The sequence below is a fragment of the Sebastes fasciatus genome, chromosome 8 (assembly GCF_043250625.1).
Source record: "Sebastes fasciatus isolate fSebFas1 chromosome 8, fSebFas1.pri, whole genome shotgun sequence".
Taxonomy (NCBI): Eukaryota; Metazoa; Chordata; class Actinopteri; order Perciformes; family Sebastidae; genus Sebastes; species Sebastes fasciatus.
Window position 1 is genome coordinate 15,181,086 of NC_133802.1, and position 19,852 is coordinate 15,200,937.

The following is a 19,852-nucleotide window of genomic DNA, read 5'->3' on the forward strand; positions in this document are numbered from 1 at the left end:
GAGTAAAGAAACCAGAAAATATTCACATTTAAGAAGCTGGAATCAGATAATGTCTACTTTCTTTTTCTTAAAAAATTACTCAAATTGAATGATTATTAAAGTAGTTGCTGAATAACTTATAGTTGACAAATAATCGATTCATTATTCATTTGGAGAATAAAAATAGTTTGTAGATATTTGAGCTCTTTCCAGCATTTTAACCCAATTTAATCTCAGTCTACTTTGAAATTTGGGCCACAATTATCACAACAGTTATTTATATAGATACTGTCCAGAGTGACATTATTCATCTGTCCTTTTTTCTATGAATTTTGAACATTCAACATTACACAACACATTCATACAACTCTGTAAATCCAGAGGACAGATGGTATTTTTGTAATGGGTTATGTATGAATAATTGTGATGTGTTTTGTTTTTTGTCAGATGTGTCCTACTTGTCTGTCTGTTTATGGTAACAGTATGTATATTGTATGTGTACTTTTTCTCAAACTGAGCTGCCTATGGATGCAAAATGAATTTCAGTGCAAACTGACAATAAAGTTGTATCTTATCGTATCGTATTGTATCGTAACGTAACATAACACCCTGCAAGTTTTTTGAAAGAGCAATAAGTGAAAAAAAATCGGCCACCACCCAAATGCTGGTTAAAATATGCAAGTGTCTGCTAGATTTGCTTCACTCCTCACCCGCCAAAAAACAACAATGGTTATCTACTGAATGGCTGGTAGATTTTGGAGTCCACCAGCCACAGTGGCAGATGGACAAAAAAGTTAATTTCCAGAAACACTGTAATCAGAGACTAGACTAAACCCAAGTAGGAATATGCCTGAAGTATGAGCGTGATTTCCCCCCCTTATGAATCAGCAGCTGCAAGTCATACCTAAATCAAAGAGGGTTTGGTTTCAGTAACTGCTGGTTATTGACCCCACAGTCAACATGCTGTCTGTGTCACAGCCCCGCCTCCTGCAAGCAGCCTGTACTTGATCCAGTCTGTAAGAGAGCAGCTGCTATTAAAGCTCTGAGGACCAAGGGGGCATCGGTCACAAATATCTCTCTAGATCAGCTAGAGAGAAAAACAAAATAACTCTTCTGAATTATTAATGATTAAGCCCTACTTATCACAATGCACTGCCTGAAAAGTCTGAGGACAGCTAACCCGGGACTCTTGCAACTATTTAAAAATGCAGGGATCTCTGCCAGAGCTGGAGCTGACAACATTGTTCTGTCCAGGATGCAGCAACCTGTTCCTCCTCATCTCCTCCTCTCCTGCTGGGCATCACCCCACCAACACAGAGGCCTGCACGACCAGAAAGGCTCTGAAGTGGACCAAGTACACCCCAAGTAGGTCACACTATAGGCTGTCTCTAAACCAATACATCACCACTAATTAGTCAAAATATTATTCATAATTGTACACATATTATATTCTATATATATATATATATATATATATATATACTTAAATGTCTGTCTTAATACCTCCATGGTCTGACTGGGTTAGGACATAAATGGTGATAGTGTTAGTCAGTATCAATGCGTGTAAAAAACATTAATCCTAACCTCACTCCCCTCACTGTTTCTTGTTCAAAAAGATAAATAATTGTTTTTAAAGCCAGAGTTATGGTTCGTTTATTTAAGTTTGTGTTGTAGAAATGGGAACATAAGATTGGAAATGTACTAGTATCAAGAAAATGACACTGAATTTCAGAGAGTTTTGGAAACAAGCTGATATGCATTGGAAATAGAGGAATTGGTTACACCATTAAAGGGTTGGTATATCTAGTATGGAGTATAGTGACTGACTGGGTCAAGTAGACTAGGCTGTCTCTAAACCAATAAATCACCACTAATTAGTCAAAAATATTATTCATAGTTGTACACACATAATATTCTATATACATATACTTAAATGTGTGTCTTAATACCTCCATGGTCATCTCATAATTCATGCTGGTTACTAACTCCTGCTACCATATCATTCATCACATATTGTATATTGTGCAGTAAAAGCTTAAAATAAAGTTTTTAGCTTGAGCATGTGACTCTGAACTGTAACATGACTAATTATAACTTTTGTGTTAAATGTTTTGTGTGAATTACAATTACTATACTACTATTATATGTTATATATTAAGTTTAATTCATACACAAAGTAAAGCATAAAAACTTAAATTTGTGGTTTTAAAAGGTTGTTTCCTACTGACCCAGCAGTTGGTTGCCCCAGCAACCTCAGCTCAGGCTAATGCTAAGAAATAGCACATGTCCAGCCAGCAACACATGAGGTCACCATATTTCTGACTGGCTGTCATCAGAAAATGTGACCCCGCTGTGCCTGTGTAATAAATGAGGAAAATATGTGACAGAAAACCGCATAAAACTGAATTGTTAAAAAAAACATAAATGCATTTTAATATTTTTAATTTAAAGATATATTTACAAAAATCTAAAAGAAGAAGAAAAAGATAGCAAAGATGCTCTATCACAAAGATGACGCATTATAAGCGCCAAGGAGAGGAAAACATGCACATTCTCAAAATGTTTTGTGGTGCCGGGAGTAGATCCCCTCCAATATGTACTTTTAAAAAAAAATGAATTGCTCCCGTACACACTTTTCTCTGCCTTATTTGTCAACGTTTCGGTCAACAAGGACCTTCATCAGGACATTAAGAAGATAAAATTGTGGTGTGTGTGTGAGGTTAACAATATTTCAAAGTATATGTTTGTATGTTTAAGGTATGCCCAAGCAGTAAAGGGGCCTGAGACAACATGCTGTAAAGGAATCCTCTTTTGTATGATAGTGTTTTATAATCAAACAGTCATGGCAAATAGGCCATGGCCTCTCTCAAACACACACTTTATGATAATAACCAGGTCAATAGCTGGATATTTGCCAGTATTTTCACTCCTGCCCATGTTATTGACATAAACGTTGACGTACTGCTCATGGTTTCGGCTTGATACATTGGAGCCAGTCCAAATTCAGAGATCACAACATTGTGTGTGTTGCTTGTCTTGGCAGAAGTAGGTTGATGTCCAGTATGGAGGACCTACTTTTCTACACCATCACTGAAGGCAAAGAGATGATCCCCTTGTCCCAGTTCATCTCTGTGAGTCAACAACACACTCACGCTTCCTCTGTCACGCCAAGGACTGTTTTGACTTTCCATGACATATGTGGACATACACACAACACAAACTCTGACCTACAGCAGTATTGCATATCGGAAAAGCACCTGAACCTTGGGGAGTGATATAGGAGCCCACAACAGGAATCCAGAGCGTCTCCAGCTGAATGCAGGGTCAAGTTTAAAGGGACTTTCTCATGTAATAGGACTAAATATAGTAGGTGTGACACTGAGGTAATCAGTATCAGAGAACAACATGCATTTTCACAGAGTGTACTTATTTGTGGGGTTTAATTACGATAAGTATCTGTTGTACCAGCAGACGTAATGATAACCTCATTAGCTTAAAGGCTTTTCATTTAAACAACACAACCTAAGGACTTACTTAGTGACTACTGAAGAGATGTCAAGATTCTGTTAACCTGTGCCACAGTTGATACTTTCACAGTCCTATATCGTACATATATCAGAAGATGAACAGGACATAGACTGTGAGGTGTTTTTGTGCTCTCTGATAACTAACAAGCTAATGCAAATCATCACACCCTCATTTAGCTTCACGTGGTGCGACCTTTTAGACAGTCACATAAAAAAAAAAAGGCAGACATGGACATCTGGTAACCTCGGTGTCTATGGCAACTCAGTGATTTTAAGAAGGAGCATGCATTTAGGAGAAGAGACGTGTGTCAACACAAGTGGCTTGTTGTCGCGCCACGGATGACTGGATGTGTTTGTAGAGGTGACCGGGTTAGGACATAAATGGTGATAGTGCTAGTCAGTATCAATGCGTGTAAAAACATTAATTCTAACCTCACTCACCTCACTGTTTCTTGTTAAAAAAGAAATAATTGTTTTTAAAGCCAGAGTTATGGTTTGTTAATTCCAGTCTCTGTTGTAGAAATGGCAACATAAGATGGGAAATGTACTAGTATCAAGAAAATGACACTGAATTTCAGAAAGTTTTGGAAACAAGGTGATATGCATTGGAAATAGCGGAATTGGTTTATTCACCATTAAAGGCAGGGTTGGTATATCTAGTACAGAGTATAGCCACCGGCTGGGTCGAGAGTAGCGACCGACTGGGTCAAGTGTAGCGACCGGCTGGGTCGAGAGTATTGCGACCGGCCGGGTCGGGTATTGTGACTGACCGGGTCGAGAAACCGACAGAGTTGAGAAACCGACAGAGTTGAGAATAGCAACCGAATGGGTTGAGAGTAGAAACCGACTGGGTCGAGTATAGCGACCGACTGGGTCATGAATAGAAACCGACTGGGTTGAAAATAGCGACCAAATGGGTCGAGAATAGCGACCGTCTTGGTCGAGATAAGCGATAGACTGGGTCGAGAATAGCGACCGACTGGGTCGAGTATAGGTCAGATCAGATCATCATTTCAGCACTACATGACAATATATAAAGGATACTTAATTATTTCATTAGGTAAGATATATTAGGTAATAAACTCTACATATAGCTATCATTCTCAAGGCCCATCTATGTTTGTTTTGTGCGGTTATACAAAAACTGCTCACAAACCTAAAGAGAAAACCTTCTCGCACATTCAGTTGAAGGATAAAACTCTAAAATAAGCTCACAAAAAAACTATGAGGGCAGCCCCGACTTTAGCATTTCCTGCCCTGAAGCTAAGAATCACTCACAGATATTCAATAGCAGCAACAGCGAGCTCGCAGCCATGTGCTTGTTGCTCACTGAACCAGTTATCAGTGGAGATGACTCTTGAGCCTCTCCGGTCGAGAGGGTCGTGCACATGTTTTTCCCCAAAATAGATGCACATGGCTCATACAGTGGCTGTCAGCTTGATGTGTGACTTACGAGAAGGATCCGGTGTACACTTGTATTTCCCGCCTATTCCCACGTGGGCACCCCTGAGCCATTGAAGTCCCCTAACTATATCCATCTACACATGCTTGATATCCTGCCAATTGACATTACATACAGTACACACTGCTGTGCATGACACCAAAGTGTTTTATAAAGTTTGTCATGTACAACTCCCCCTTTTTCTCCCTTGCGTATTAATTTGCTCAAAACCACCTCTCCTCCAGGCTTTGAGAAAGACGGGTTTGTTGACATCTGACCCTCGGCTGCGTGACTGTGTCCGTCAGATGCGACAATCCTCACGTGACTCTGTTGGGCCAGTCATGATGGACCAGAAGCTCTTCAGAAGGTGAGAAAAGCTTTGTTTATTTATGAAGACACAGTTAAGCACACACACAGTTGAGTATTCAACTTTTACCTGAATGTGAAAAGCAGACACAACACCATCTGTTTGTTTAAAAAACACTTTAATGTTGTTCCTAATAGGCTTCTTCTTACTTAGAAATTACATAATCAAATTTGTTCGATGACAGCGTGCAAGGTTAGGTAAGGTGAAGGGTCTTTCACACTTTTTTTGCGGTAAAGTAACAGGTGTAACAGGAGGAGTAGTCTGGGGTCAGCGCTATTTGAGTCCAAGAGACTGACGGAGACATGTGTTTTATGGCTGACAGCTGCTATACACCAAACTCACATGCACACATGGCAGCCAAAGCAGTAGGGGGTGCAGAAAGACAGAAGGAAGAGCATCATTCTGGTTGAGCTCCAGACTATCGCAATTATATTAGTTTACTCAACAGATCTGTAGAGTAAGCTACAGTAAGCTCCATGCAGACGGTATCGTTTGTAGGTGTAGTTCACTCAATCTCATCCTTTGGCCTGGAACAGAAGAGGGTTACACAGTCTGGTAGTCTTCGTCGAATTTAATTGGCCTAGGCCATCTTTCTTTGCTTGTTTTCTTTGATTTGCGAGGTTATCCTTTCCTGAAGAACACTTAAGAGCTCACTATAAATAGGCTACTAGAGATAGAGAGAACTATTTTTTTTTAGGAAATGACCCATATGAATAATGTAAGCTCTCTCCACTCTCTACTCCTGGTGTCCCAAAACCTCACGCTATAGCATCGCCTTGGATAAGTGAGGGCTGCAGGCTAGATATTTTGGTTCAGACTAGCTGTGACAGAATGCACATTCCTTTCCTTGAGAGCATACAGCATTGCTGACAATTATAGCAATGAAAATCTATAATAACTATGAGGATCTGCAGATATGTGCAGGTGTGTTTGTTTACCCTTTTAGCTGGGTATTTATTGGTCTGAAGCAGGTGACTTTTATTCCAGTGTGATGAAAAAAATTATGAAAGACCAGTTGAGCATTTCAATTAGATATGAATTGATTGCGGTTTCAGTTATACAAACATTTCTCAGGCAGAACCAGACACAGTGATTGAGGCCGTAGTGTTTGCGTGTTTGAGTCAAATAAGCTAAATTCTTTCGACTTTGACTTAATTTCAGAGAGAAAAGGGGATATTTTCTCACTTACCTCTAGTGGTTTCTAGGGGTGTACCGATATATCGATATGTATCGATTCAATGATCAATGATCCAATATCATTGATGCATTGTAAAAACATCTATATACTGTATATCGTCATCTTTAAGATACGCCTTTATTTTGAAATTCTCATGCGCAGCACATCTCCTTCCTAAACATTCAAACAGTGCTTAAACATGAGAAATTTAAAAAAATGTATTCACTTTGTTAAAAAGAATACATTGTTTTTCATTTAAATGTTTGGAAGAGCCCAGTAATAAAATTGTCAAATCATATTTTTAGTTGTTTTTTGTGAGTTGATATAAATGTAACTGATAGTGTTAAATGGACATATGATATCATCTCATATCGATCGCAGGCCCCTCATTTGAATCAAATCAAAATCGTATCGTGGCAGACATTGTGATATTGGCAAATTTTGTGCCGTTGTCCAAAAAAATCGATATTGATATAATATCGTATCGTGATGATACTTGAGATTTACAACTCTAGTGGTTTCTGGACATGCAGATATGTTTTTACTTGCAGAGGTTTGAGATATCCGTCTCAGAGATTTCAGCCTCCACACCAATGCAATGGCGGTGAATGAAATATCATTTGAGATTCTCATAAAATTACATTTTAATAATCTACAGCATGATGTCTTTCCTAAAACGGTGTCCCTGTTACTCTGGATAATCTACAAGACACACTGTCAACAATTTTTACGGGGACTATTTTTTCAGTAGAAGGTAGTTTAAATGAAAACTAGAGGTTGACTGATGGTGGTTTTTTATAGGCCGATATAATAACGACAGTTTGAGGCAGGAAAAAGCTGATAGCTGATTAATTGGCCGATATCTTCTTTACTTCTGCAGCAGCCTACTCGGCTACTTTTGTCCCCACATGACTGGTGGCGGCTATGCAGCGGTCAGCCACTATCAAAGTCCAGTTCCGCCGATAACGAAAGTTTGTAAAACGTCCTATCGGCACCAATTAATCGGCCAAACCGATAAATAATAAGAATTGTATTAATCAAAGTAACCAGGGCAAAGACATCAAAAGACATTTCTTAAATGCACATTTTCAACATTGGACACCAAAAACTAAATTGAATTCACTTCCATGGTATCCAAGTGGCGTTAGAAATCTTAAAGGCTGACATCCCAAACTCTGGGTAAGTAAAACTAAAATTATCTGTGTGCTTATAAACCACTAGGGGTGAGAAGAAAATATGTTGTTTTTCATTTTTTTTGTTTGGTTTGGGGTATTTTTGGTAATCGCGGGATCTCTTGTTGTGAAGTTCTTTGAAATTCTCCTCATGATGTCTGTTTTATAACGTCTCCTGTGATAGGTGTCTTGGCAACAACATCATGCTGCTGACTAAGGCTTTCAGAAAAAAGTTCATCATTCCAAACTTTGATGAGATGACCCAGCAGATCGACAGGATGTACGACAGCGCACAACAGCAGGAGGCAGGACAAGTAAGTAACGTATTAACACACACATACTGACTCATTGTCTGCTCGTTCATTACAGCAACACTCACGTGTGTCTTCATGTAGGTAGCTGACTACATCCCTCAGCTGGCTAAGTTCAGCCCTGATCTCTGGGGTGTGTCTCTGTGCACAATAGATGGACAGAGGTACGGTAACATCTTCACTTTAATGTGTGTTTCCATTCTGAAAAAAACTCCACCGTGTGCATTCCCTCACTAACACTCCTCCATTTTTTGTTTTGTTCCCATGCTTCTCCATTACATCCTCATGCCATGCAGACACTCTGTGGGTGACACCAAGGTTCCCTTTTGTCTGCAGTCGTGTGTGAAGCCTCTGGAGTACGCCATCGCTGTGCACGAGTTCGGCACTGAATACGTTCACCAGTATGTGGGCAAAGAGCCCAGTGGGTTCAAGTTCAACAAATTGTCACTAAATGATGAAGGTAAGTGATGAGCGTAATGGAGACCTTCACTCCAGTTATCCTCTCTACACAGGAACAAGCACTTACAACTGTGTACATAAATGTATGATTAATCAGAAAGCAAAACTACCCAAAATTCATCTTCTCCCCCCCGAGTATGTTATTGAGAAATCTTGGCAAGTCTTGATCAGTAATTTCAACAGACTATGGTTGTTGGCAGAACAAAGATAGTGCAGCAACGAGCCCTAATTTTACTGGAAAAAAGCCATCCAGATGGACTTTTATCCAAATTGTGCACCATTTTATTACCTCACCTTTGTAGCCATTTGCTAATACATACTCCACTCTGAAGCAAACCAAATTGCACTTTATGTGCTCAGTTTATTAGCTGATGTTACTCTAAGTTCCCCTGATGAAATATCACCTCTAATCCCAGTAGTTTATTGCTCTGGTGGTTAGGGGCAAATTAATGATAAGATGCTCTCGTTTCTTGTGCAGATAAACCACACAACCCGATGGTGAATGCCGGGGCTATCGTCATCAGTTCTTTGATTAAGGTAAAATCAAAAGGCTTGTCAGCGACGAATACATTGATATGATAGTAGATGCAAATGTTTTCATTTTAGAATATACTCCCTAAACATACGACAGAGTTGGTTGTCATTAATGAGGATGTCAGGGTAAAAAACAAATAAATGCCCAAAAATAGGCTCTCTGTTTTTAAATCCAGACCTTGCTATGCACCGTAGCGTTCTGCTGCAGCCTCTCACTGGGCGTAAACACAGTTCAAAGGGGCAATCGTGTAATCCTTAAAAAGTAATGATGAAAAGCAAGAATCTAAACAGGATAACCAGACACAAATATACCTGATTGTTTTGTTTGCACACCGACAATATTTGCACTATCTGTTTATACCATGTTTATTTTATAGCTTATTTTGTAAATTGTACATTTTTATTCTTATTTTATTCTAACGTTTATCTATTCTTTGTTATTATACTGTTTGCCTCGCACCAATAAGCCAAAGAAAATTCCTCGTGTATACCCCTTACACCTGGCAATAAACACCTTTCTGATTCTGATTCTGATTCTGAAATGAGGCACTATAATATCAAGTATTTTTTTAAAAACAGCTCCAACCTACATCCTCACTATAAGCAGGAAATTGTGCAAAAACAAGCGCGAATTCACGATAGCTGTGACCACATACGCGCATGCATTCACACACCTCCCACAAATATAGACGTCAAATGGTTCATGATCTACACCAGTGAAAGAGGAACTCTTTGCTGAGTGCAATGATGCCTCCCACAAGAGGCTACGACAAACGGTTAATGAGTTTGAACATGGTACATGAATCCGTTTAGAAATTATACACCTATTTGTTATAGACCACTGCCAATTGGCATGAACACAAACACACATTTGCACACCCACGCCCTTGACCTGCCAAATTTTAGCCGCCAAAGGGTGTGAAATTTTTGTGGACCAACTGACTGAGCTATAGAGCTGCTGGCCGCAACTAAACGATGTACAGGGATCTGTTTCACCAAATTTGCTAAATGAAAGCTGCAATGGGCAACATGAGATCACTTCCTCTCGTTTTAATTTTGACACATTTCACTCATCAATTAAATGCTGCGCTTGCGATCAGTGCATGGGCATGTGAGAGCCCGGAGGGACTCACAAATGTTTTTGAAATTTGCTAATAAAAATCATTTTGAAACGTGACGCTGTCACTATTTGCAATCTGCGTGAAAGCAGAGCTTGCAAATCATTGCTTTGGATATGCAGGTTTGGGGTAAAAACCATGCAGTGCAAATATTTTTCATACATTCAGAGGATGTATGGCTTTTCTAGGTCTAGATTGACAATAAGGGGGTTTCTGAGGAGTTTCCAGAACAGAAGTGCTCGCCATCCAATCACCGTAAAATGCAATTCTTGCAGAAATCTCCAAATGTCAAAAGTTTTTGATACCAAATCACACCATGGCTTTTCTATGGTGTTGCTCAAGGTCTTGGTGTCTTAATGTGGTATTTTGAAGAGATTTTTATCAATTCTCAATTGGTAAAAAATTATTCAATTTAGCACCAAATCTGTGTAACAAATGGTATCAACCCAAAGAATGCTCTAACAACTTAAGAAACATAATAGAGCATTACAATGGCCATCATATACTTCTATCATAATGTTCTAAACCCTTTTACACTTTCACAATTTGTTTTTATTAATTAATTAATGTTTATTTCTGAATTGCATCTCAAATTAATCTTCAGGTTCCCAGCTTTCAGATGATGTGCACCACTTCTATGTGACATCTACTGTTGACCCGCTATCTACCCCTAAAGACCGTGTTCCCCCTAAAAAAGACAAAAACGGGTCTATAGTGCGCCTCTCAGGAGCTGAATCTATTGGTGATGTCGTACTATCTAATCACTCATCTATTGGCTGGTCACTTACCGCCCGTAGCAGCTGGACTATGGTCATTACCACCTGACTGACCAGCCATCAAAGTCATCTGTGAGCTTTGGCCTTATTATAAAACATGAAGGGGTGGAGTTTAGCCATATATGGTTGTTTACTTTTTTCCTCTGTGGAGTCCTGACGTCTCTCAACTGACTGAAGAGACACTCTGGACTTTTTATCATATGTGGGTCAGGTTCAGCAATGAGGGAGGGACTCTGTGTGGGAGCTTGACAGCAGGGGCGTGTGTGTGCTTCTGACCAATTACAGCCCTCAGAACAGAAGGAGTGATAGCCACCCTCGCTTGTGTGTGTGTGTGTGGAGGGGAACAATATTGTTTGAACATAGTTTGTTACGATATTTGCATATAATTTATATACATACTCAGGAGGCTTGATATTTTACACACAGGACAGAGACAAATACAAAGCTGATAAAAGCTGTTTTTCTACAATACTCACACCCCAGTGGGAACAGCTATACCTGCAAAAGTTTAAATGTCACAAATGTATATGTTTTGTTCAAAGACGAGTTGTCGGAGCACCAGAGAGCAACCGCCTGGAAAGAAATAACATCAACTCCCTTATTGGCCATGATGTTTTTCCTGAGGTTATCCCTCCTACTCACAGTAATATTTGATATGATCCTTAACATTTATAGGTAGAGTCATTAAATGTGAATGTGACTACGGCCCCCATTTGTCAACTTTACAACTTGGTAATAATAATCCCTTACTGGTCCGTGAAATTCAAGCACAGCCATAAACAGCACGAGGCCACAGTGCCACGCGGACTGACAGGCACAAAGACATCATGTCCATGTCATACCTCGGCACCCACCCAAGACTGGACTCAAAACTATGCTTCGGTGTCAGAGCACTCAAACACTGCCACCTATAGGGACTCACTGACTGTTGACATAAAACTGGCATCAGAAAGTCATTTGTTTCCTCTCTGTTGACAGCCTCATTCCAATAAGGCAGAACGGTTTGACTATGTGAGTAAATGCTTTTCATTTTCAAAGATTTTCTTGATTCCATGTATTTGTTTGGTCTTCCTACTGAACCATGTGTAAATATGACGTTATTGCAGGTGATGGATTTCTTGAAAAGCTTGTCTGGGACAGAGTATGTGGGCTTTAGCAATGCAACGTGAGTACTGTGCTTCAAGAAATTGTTGTCCTTTTCACGTGAAATGCAACTTTCCAAATACCTGTTATCTTCTTGCAGTTTCCAGTCAGAGAGGGAGACCGGTGATAGGAATTATGCAATTGGTTATTACCTCAAAGAGAAAAAAGTAAGTTTTTTATTTTTAACTGCAATCAACTCAAGTGCTTGTTCGGTGCTCAGGTTTTCAGAGAGTATGTGCTGACCCTAGGGCTGTCAAGGTTAACGCGATAATAAGGCGTTAAGTTAAATTTATTTTAATGCCACTAATTTCTTTAATGCATTAACGCAACTTGCGTTATTTTGGTTGTTGCGGGCTCAGTTTTAAAGCTCAAATGAAGATACTGGTATCATATGAAACTAGAAAACCTAAGGAATCCATTGGTACCAACCATGTCATACTAGTCATGAAGAGGAAGGAGGCTAAATAACGCTCCAAACTTAGGCTACATTTTGGCAAGGAAAAACTGGCATGGCCATTTTCAAAGGGGTCTCTTGACCTCTGACCTCAAGATATGTAAATGAAAATGGGTTCTATGGGTACCCACGAGTTTCCCCTTTACAGACATGCCCACTTTATGATAATCACATGCAGTTTGGGGCAAGACATAGTCAAGTCAACACACTGACAGCTGTTGTTTTTATCCCTGCAGTGCTTTCCTGACAATGCAGATATGATGGCAGCCCTTGACTTCTACTTTCAGGTAAGACTCTTTGTCTTTAACATATTCTATTCTGTGGATGAAACTTTTAAGGTTCAAGGAACAGTTCAACATTTTGGGAGATAGGTTGACTCACTTTCTTATCGAGAGTTAAATGAGAAGATTAATATTACTCTCATGTCTGTATTATAAATATGAAGCTAGAGCTGGGAGTCGGTTAGCTTAGTTACGCATAAACCGTCTGCTGGTTGGTCGACAGGACTCCAGGAAGTCACTGCACCCAGCCAAGAAATAGTCATGTTCGTGTTATTACGGTTTTCATATATTTCAATTTTTCAATATAACATGTTAATTCGCCAGGTTAGCTGTTTCCCCCTGTTTCCAGTCTTTATGCTAAGCTAACCTAACCAGCTGCTGGCTGTAGTGTGATTTAATGGCAATAAAGCAAACAAGAATATTTCCCAAAATGTCAATCTATTCCTTCAACTGCTTTTCCAGTTGTGCTCTATTGAGGTGACGTGTGAGTCAGGAAGTGTCATGGCCGCCACGATGGCCAACGGGGGTATTTGTCCAATCACAGGCGAGCGTGTGCTGAGCGCCGAAGCCGTTCGCAACACCCTGAGCCTCATGCATTCCTGTGGGATGTACGACTTCTCCGGACAGTTTGCGTTCCACGTGAGTCACCTGGAATTCAAGGATCTGTTTGAATGCTTGTTGCTCTGAGTGGTAGCATGTCATGAGATGTTGAGACTTTTTGCTTGCTCCTCTTGTTCAGGTGGGCTTGCCCGCTAAATCTGGCGTTTCAGGTGCTGTTCTGCTGGTCGTCCCCAACGTCATGGGTATGATGTGCTGGTCTCCACCGTTGGATCGCCTTGGAAACAGTGTTCGTGGCATTCACTTCTGTCAGGTATGCAGTCGCCGTCACAGATTTATTTATTTGTCTTTATCTAATTTGTCTGTGTCTGCATGCTTCAAATATTAATCAACTTTTGATTCATTAGGACCTGTTGTCTCATTTCAACTTCCACAATTACGACAACCTGAGACACTTCACCAGGAAACACGACCCCAGGAGAAGATCAGATGAAGATCCAGTAAGTGTAGAGGCTGCAATTCTCATTTAGGCTAGAAACATTGATCGTCTTGAACTTCTTTGGGTGACTTAGAAATAATGCAAAAGAATTTTTATGTGAAAAGTTTACGAAACAGTCCACTATCATATGGTCATGTTTGCCTTTTGATCATCAGAACAAGTCAGTGGTAAACCTGATGTTTGCAGCCTACAGTGGTGACCTCACTGCTCTGAGGAGGTAAATAAAATCAAAAACATTGCCTTTCATTTTTCATCACAAAGCTCCGAATACAGCTGAAACGGTTGGATGATGCAATCTTAAAGGAACAATCTGACATTGATATACTTGTTCACTTTCTTGCCAAGTGGTTGATAAGAAGATCAATATCACTTTCATATCAGGAGCCAGGAGCAGGTTAGCTTTGCTTTGAATGAAGACTGAAAGCAGGGGGGAAAAGCTAGCCGGGCTCTGTCCAAGGGTAAAAACTTAATCTATTACAGTATAGCTTGTTTTTTTTAATCCATACAAATGAAGTTTAAAAATGACAACCCTAACCCTAACCCTATTTTACGGAGGTTGGTCCAGGAACTAACCTCCCATAAAATCGCAACTTGACCAGTCCTTTTGTAGGCCAACCAGGAAGTTAGCATCGCTCTGGTTCCCTCGACAAAAAGCCAATGGGATTTTTCAATTGGGTTTTGGATTATTGCAGAAAATAAGCTCACGTTTATGATACTGACACATTTTGTTCAGCAAGATAATCTTCATAAATGCACACCACTTTTATGATTTGTGATTTGTGATTTGTGAAGTGTAAATGCAATCGCCAGAAGTAAAGAGCTAACGTTAGGCCATAAACAAACTACACCACGGTCGCATGAACACGAGTATACACAACGAGGCTGTAAAGGCGGACGAGCCGGCGTGATGAAGTTTTGTAGACTCATTTACTGACGTATTTTATACCGTAGAATAAAACGTTAAAATCTTTTATCAGAGATCTAACTAAAAACCCATTCAAAAGACCCATTGACTTCCCGACAAGGAACCGGAAGTGCTAAAATGCCAACTCATTTCCAGGTTTAAGGACTCATTCCTGCACATCTCTATTATTGAGCTTTACAGGTGTTGGAAGGCCCTCGGACAGAGCCAGGCTAGCTGTTTTCCTTCTGCTTCCATTCTTAATGCTATTGTAAATTAATCTCCTGGCTGTAGCTTCATATTTACCCTACAGACATGAGAGTGGGAACTCTTGGCAAGAAAGCAAACATATTCCCACAAAATGCTGAACTTTTAAGAGTTCATTCTCTACTTTTCAAAACATGTCTGCTTTCATATTAATAATCTCTCTGCTTGTGTAATTATAGAGCTACTCAGCAGAGTTTCTGACAGTTTGCCATCACTCGAGTCAACCTCTCCATGTATGCTCTCTCTCTTCTGTTCTCTTTGTTATCCCTCCAGGTTTGCCCTTTCAGCTGTGAACATGGAGCAGAGAGACTACGACTCTCGCACAGCGCTCCACGTCGCTGCTGCGGAAGGTGACACTTCATTATTAGTTCATTTATTCCTCAATAATCCCCGCTTTGATATGCAAACAAGAATAAATGAAATGTGGCGTTGCTCACTTTTGCCTTTCAGGTCACGCAGAAGCTGTTGTCTTCCTAACTGAAGTGTGTAAAGTGAATCCCCACATGAAAGACAGGTAGGGATTTTAGATATAAACATCTGATATTAGATTAAAAAAATGGTAGAAAAATGTGTCCATCTCCATATTACTAATCATAACAATCCATCCATCTCCATATCACATTGTGTTATCTATCAGATGGGGGAACACACCTCTAGATGACGCCATGCAGTTTGGACATGATGTTGTTGTTTCAGTCCTGCAAGAGTACCAGCGCGTGTGCACTGATGTCGAGGCGCCGTGCGACACAGAGGAGCAGAAGACCACGCTCGATACGCTGAAGAGCATCGTCTAAACCACAAGGGATCATAAGGGTTTGTGATGGAGATGAATCTGTTTTATTATGAGAGGACTGAAAGGGCACAGGACGACTGAGAGACCTGATGAATGAATGAGTTTATCTTAAATATGGTAATAGATGTTACATAATATATTTGTTGAAAAGCTATTCAGTGCAGGATGAAGTCCATTTGAGATGTTTTTTTCCTGCAGACTGGAGAAATTGCTCAACAATGTAAAGTATCAACAAAGCACTAAATAATCACTCAATCTGTTGTTTATGTGGAGGAAAGATAACATTAATTTAAGCCATGATTTGGCTTGTGTTGCAATATTAATGAACTGTTTTTGTGCTCAGCTTCTGATAGAAAATGCCACTGTGATGTAAATATCTGATATATTGTGCCTATTTATTGTTAAGATATGGAAATATATTTTGCTTCATCAGTACGTCAGTTAATCAGGGGATTTTTATGCCCCCCTGTGTAATAACTGTATAAATATTCCCAAAGCTGCTTCATTAATTATTCTAGCTCAACAGGAGGTGATTCAGTTGCACTGGAAGGACTGTTTCATTGTAGTTTGTGCCAGTTCATTGAGGCTCATAGGCCAGTTTATTCACTGCTGATACCTTGTTTTGATGTGGTTTTCTTTTTAGCTCTTTTTATTGTGTATCACAGAAACATCTGCATGTTTCTGGTGCTGGGAACAGTGCACATTTGTGTTACTCTAGCACAAAATATATAATTCAATTTATGCAAATGACTGTTGCAGACTAGACACACAGATGTGTTTGAAGTGACTTTTTGATATAAGCAAATTAAAGCTTTTGCTTGTTAGTATGCAGTGTACTGAGAAACTCAGACACAACTCAAAAGTCATGTGATAAAAATGTAATATTCTACAGTTTAATCATCTCAAATGAACGCATTTTATTCATTGTATTTTATTTCATTTAACTCAGTGAAAGGCAGTGAAACGATTCCTCAACATGACTTTAGTCTGTCACTGTAAATATGTATCATCCTGCTGTAAATAAAAGAGAAATAAGCAGTTTCAGTGATTTTATTAAACAATATACAGTATGAGCATGACACTGAAAAAGATTACGTGGGTAATACCAAACCACAGCATATAAACAAACAAACAAACTTGGCAGTTAATGTTCCTCTCAAAAACGACCACACATCCTTTTCACACCTGAGAGGTAATACATGAGGTACACACAAAAACAGCTTCTGTGATATGAATGCCTGAGGCTGGATGACATACTCAAAGTATGAACTTGCATTGTCATTATTATGAACCACCTGGACCATGGGAAATAAACAAACACCTGTAATTAAGCTGTAAATGACTCCCTACAAAGATATTACTTTCTTTCCCTGCACCGTTGTGATAAATGTTGCCACGGTACCAAACAAGCCCGCGGCCATCACTATCATCGCCATCACAGTTCATCCTGCTTCACTTCAGGCCTTCAGGCTCCTCCAGACCAGAGTGTGTGAGCAACTCCCCGTCCCAAAGTCCAAACGCGGGGCAGAGGGGACTCTTGAACTGGACCCTGATGGTGTGAATGATTGAAGGTTTTCCGATGTCCACCAGCGCCAGAAGGCCCGCTTCGTAGTCGAGCAGGATGCCTATGCGGTCCGACTTGCCCACCAGCGTCACAGGAACTATCTTATTGCTGTGCATGGCAAACCACTTGCGCTTAGCGTAGCCGAACACCCAGGAGGAGCTGTTGGTGCCCACGCAGTCCTCTCTGGGCATCAGCGCCTCGGCCACACCCAGACGAAACTCTTGAGACTTTTTCACCGTCACCTCCCAGTAGTGTCGTCCGCCGCTGATCTTCTCGTCGCCAAACACGACGGCCCAGTCCTGGAAACGCTCTGGGTTGTCTTGCACGCGGCTGAGGACCAGACCCAGCATGCGGTAGATGACGGCAGTGTCTTTCTTGAAGAGGTCCAGGCTGCTGTGAGCTGTCCGCTCATCCAGCCTGAACTGAAGATCTACAGAAAACAACAAAAAATTTTTTCAGTTTGATATTTGATAATGGAAGCCTCATCACCCAAATCTGTCTCTATGCTTGTACTCTTCTGTGTCTATAAAAAAATATTGGAATTTCTTTTACTTTTGGTCATGTTTTGGGCGGCATTTACAGGTTCATGAGACAGTGTGCAGTGAAGTGGAAGACTTGACACGCAGAGAGAAAGCAGTATATGACATAAGACAATGGCAACAAGCGGAAGTTGCCATTTACAAAGTAAGAGCGCGTATGAGGACGGTGCTGTCTTCCGCTCACAGAATATGAAAAAACGGGGCGTTTTTTCGTTTCTGTCTTCTAGTGATTTTAGTTTTAGTTTTTAGAAATACAAAATAAAAAATCAACCCATTTTTGAAGTTTAGTTCATCCCTGTTTTTGTACCCTGATAAAGAAAAACGTCTTGTATTTCAATATTAATTTTTGTATTTTAAAACGAAAATCAAATAACCACAAATGTTTTGTTTTTTAATTATCCGTTTGTGAAAGGAAAATCAAATGACCAAAAGATACACTGACCCCTCGGATATGTTATAAACCAAATCGGATCAGATTTAACGTGGAGTGGTTCTCCAAGAAATGACTAACTGTTAGCTAACAGTTAACTAACTAGTTAACTAACTACTTAGTTACCTAGTTGCCTACTTAGTTGCCTAGTTACCTACTTAGTTGCCTAGTTACCTACTTAGTTACCTACTTAATTGCCTACTTAGTTACCTACTTAGTTGCCTAGTTACCTACTTAGTTACCTAGTTACCTACTTAGTTACTTAGTTGCCTACTTAGTTGCCTACTTAGTTACCTACTTAGTTACCTAGTTACCTACTTAGTTGCCTACTTAGTTGCCTACTTAGTTACCTAGTTACCTACTTAGTTACCTACTTAATTGCCTACTTAGTTACCTACTTAGTTGCCTAGTTACCTACTTAGTTACCTACTTAGTTACCTAGTTACCTACTTAGTTGCCTACTTAGTTGCCTACTTAGTTGCCTACTTAGTTACCTACTTAGTTACCTAGTTACCTACTTAGTTACCTACTTAATTGCCTACTTAGTTACCTAGTTACCTACTTAGTTGCCTACTTAGTTGCCTACTTAGTTACCTACTTAGTTACCTAGTTACCTACTTAGTTGCCTACTTAGTTGCCTACTTAGTTACCTACTTAGTTACCTAGTTACCTACTTAGTTACCTACTTAATTGCCTACTTAGTTACCTACTTAGTTGCCTAGTTACCTACTTAGTTACCTACTTAGTTACCTAGTTACCTACTTAGTTGCCTACTTAGTTGCCTACTTAGTTACCTACTTAGTTACTTAGTTACCTAGTTACCTACTTAGTTACCTACTTAATTGCCTACTTAGTTACCTACTTAGTTGCCTAGTTACCTACTTAGTTACCTACTTAGTTACCCAGTTACCTACTTAGTTGCCTACTTAGTTGCCTACTTAGTTACCTACTTAGTTACCTAGTTACCTACTTAATTGCCTACTTAGTTACCTACTTAGTTGCCTACTTAGTTAGGTGTTATTTCGTTACAGCATTGTTTGTTTGTCGTGTCAGGACGTTAGCAGGTTATAACGGGGAGAGGTCCAGAACAATAACAAACATGAGTCACTAGCTGTCAGCCTGCTGGGACTCTGACTGACCTCTGAGCTGCTGAACTCAGAAGCTCTTTGTCAAACTCGTACTAAACATTGACTCACTGCTGCTCGTCGAGGTGGAGGTGTAGCATCTCCTCTCCGGCAGACGGACAGCCCGGCTGTGTCTGACTGACAGGGAGGCGACAGATCGTCCTGCCAGGAGACAAAGACGGGCTGCTTTAACGGGCATCGCCATGTTGTTCACTGCTGCTGCTGCTCACATGTTTTGGTTCTTTGTGGTGATCAGGAGGTATCAGCAGCAGCAGCTCACTCTGCTGCCTCCTGCTGGCCTGGAGAGGAACAACACAGACCATCCACACACCAGTGAGACCAGGGGTCAGCAACCTTTACTATCAAAAGAGACATTTTAGGCAAAAAAATAATAATAATTCTGTCTGGAGCTGCAAAACATTTGAGCATTGTGATGTA

The 19,852-nt window shown here is 40.1% G+C and overlaps 3 protein-coding genes across 4 annotated transcripts in view; 2 read left to right on the forward strand and 1 right to left on the reverse strand.

The window, feature by feature from the left end:
* The first annotated feature begins 984 nt into the window (after positions 1–984).
* LOC141772590 (glutaminase liver isoform, mitochondrial-like) lies at positions 985–16,795 on the forward strand. The gene is made up of 18 exons (XM_074643733.1): positions 985–1,344; positions 3,023–3,110; positions 5,193–5,314; positions 7,848–7,977; positions 8,059–8,138; positions 8,271–8,434; positions 8,912–8,970; positions 11,840–11,872; positions 11,968–12,026; positions 12,105–12,171; positions 12,695–12,745; positions 13,202–13,378; positions 13,479–13,610; positions 13,705–13,797; positions 13,952–14,013; positions 15,238–15,314; positions 15,415–15,478; positions 15,602–16,795. The coding sequence occupies exons 1-18, from the start codon at positions 1,127–1,129 to the stop codon at positions 15,756–15,758; spliced, it is 1,833 nt and encodes a 610-aa protein (XP_074499834.1). The 5' UTR covers positions 985–1,126; the 3' UTR covers positions 15,759–16,795.
* On the reverse strand, positions 16,792–19,822 carry spryd4 (SPRY domain containing 4). The gene is made up of 2 exons (XM_074643737.1): positions 19,487–19,822; positions 16,792–17,751 (listed from the first exon to the last, which is right to left on the reverse strand). The coding sequence occupies exons 1-2, from the start codon at positions 19,617–19,619 to the stop codon at positions 17,210–17,212; spliced, it is 675 nt and encodes a 224-aa protein (XP_074499838.1). The 5' UTR covers positions 19,620–19,822; the 3' UTR covers positions 16,792–17,209.
* The window catches only part of LOC141772592 (acid-sensing ion channel 1-like), a 63,433-nt gene continuing 63,209 nt past the window's right edge, over positions 19,629–19,852 (forward strand). For both annotated transcript variants that reach the window (XM_074643734.1, XM_074643736.1), the window contains exon 1: positions 19,629–19,759. The gene's annotated coding sequence lies outside the window, so the exon portion shown is untranslated. The remainder of the gene's footprint in view (positions 19,760–19,852) is intronic.

What these genes read in the sequence shown, in the direction of transcription:
- spryd4 (XM_074643737.1), bottom strand. Translation starts at nt 19,619, where the DNA reads ATGGCGATGCCCGTTAAAGCAGCCCGTCTTTGTCTCCTGGCAGGACGA. An exon ending in CTCCACCTCGACGAGCAGCA is followed by an intron (nt 17,752 to 19,486) that starts GTGAGTCAATGT and finishes TGTTTTCTGTAG; the next exon opens with ATCTTCAGTTCAGGCTGGAT.
- LOC141772590 (XM_074643733.1), top strand. Translation starts at nt 1,127, where the DNA reads ATGCACTGCCTGAAAAGTCTGAGGACAGCTAACCCGGGACTCTTGCAA. An exon ending in CCTTGTCCCAGTTCATCTCT is followed by an intron (nt 3,111 to 5,192) that starts GTGAGTCAACAA and finishes CCTCTCCTCCAG; the next exon opens with GCTTTGAGAAAGACGGGTTT. An exon ending in AATCCCCACATGAAAGACAG is followed by an intron (nt 15,479 to 15,601) that starts GTAGGGATTTTA and finishes GTTATCTATCAG; the next exon opens with ATGGGGGAACACACCTCTAG.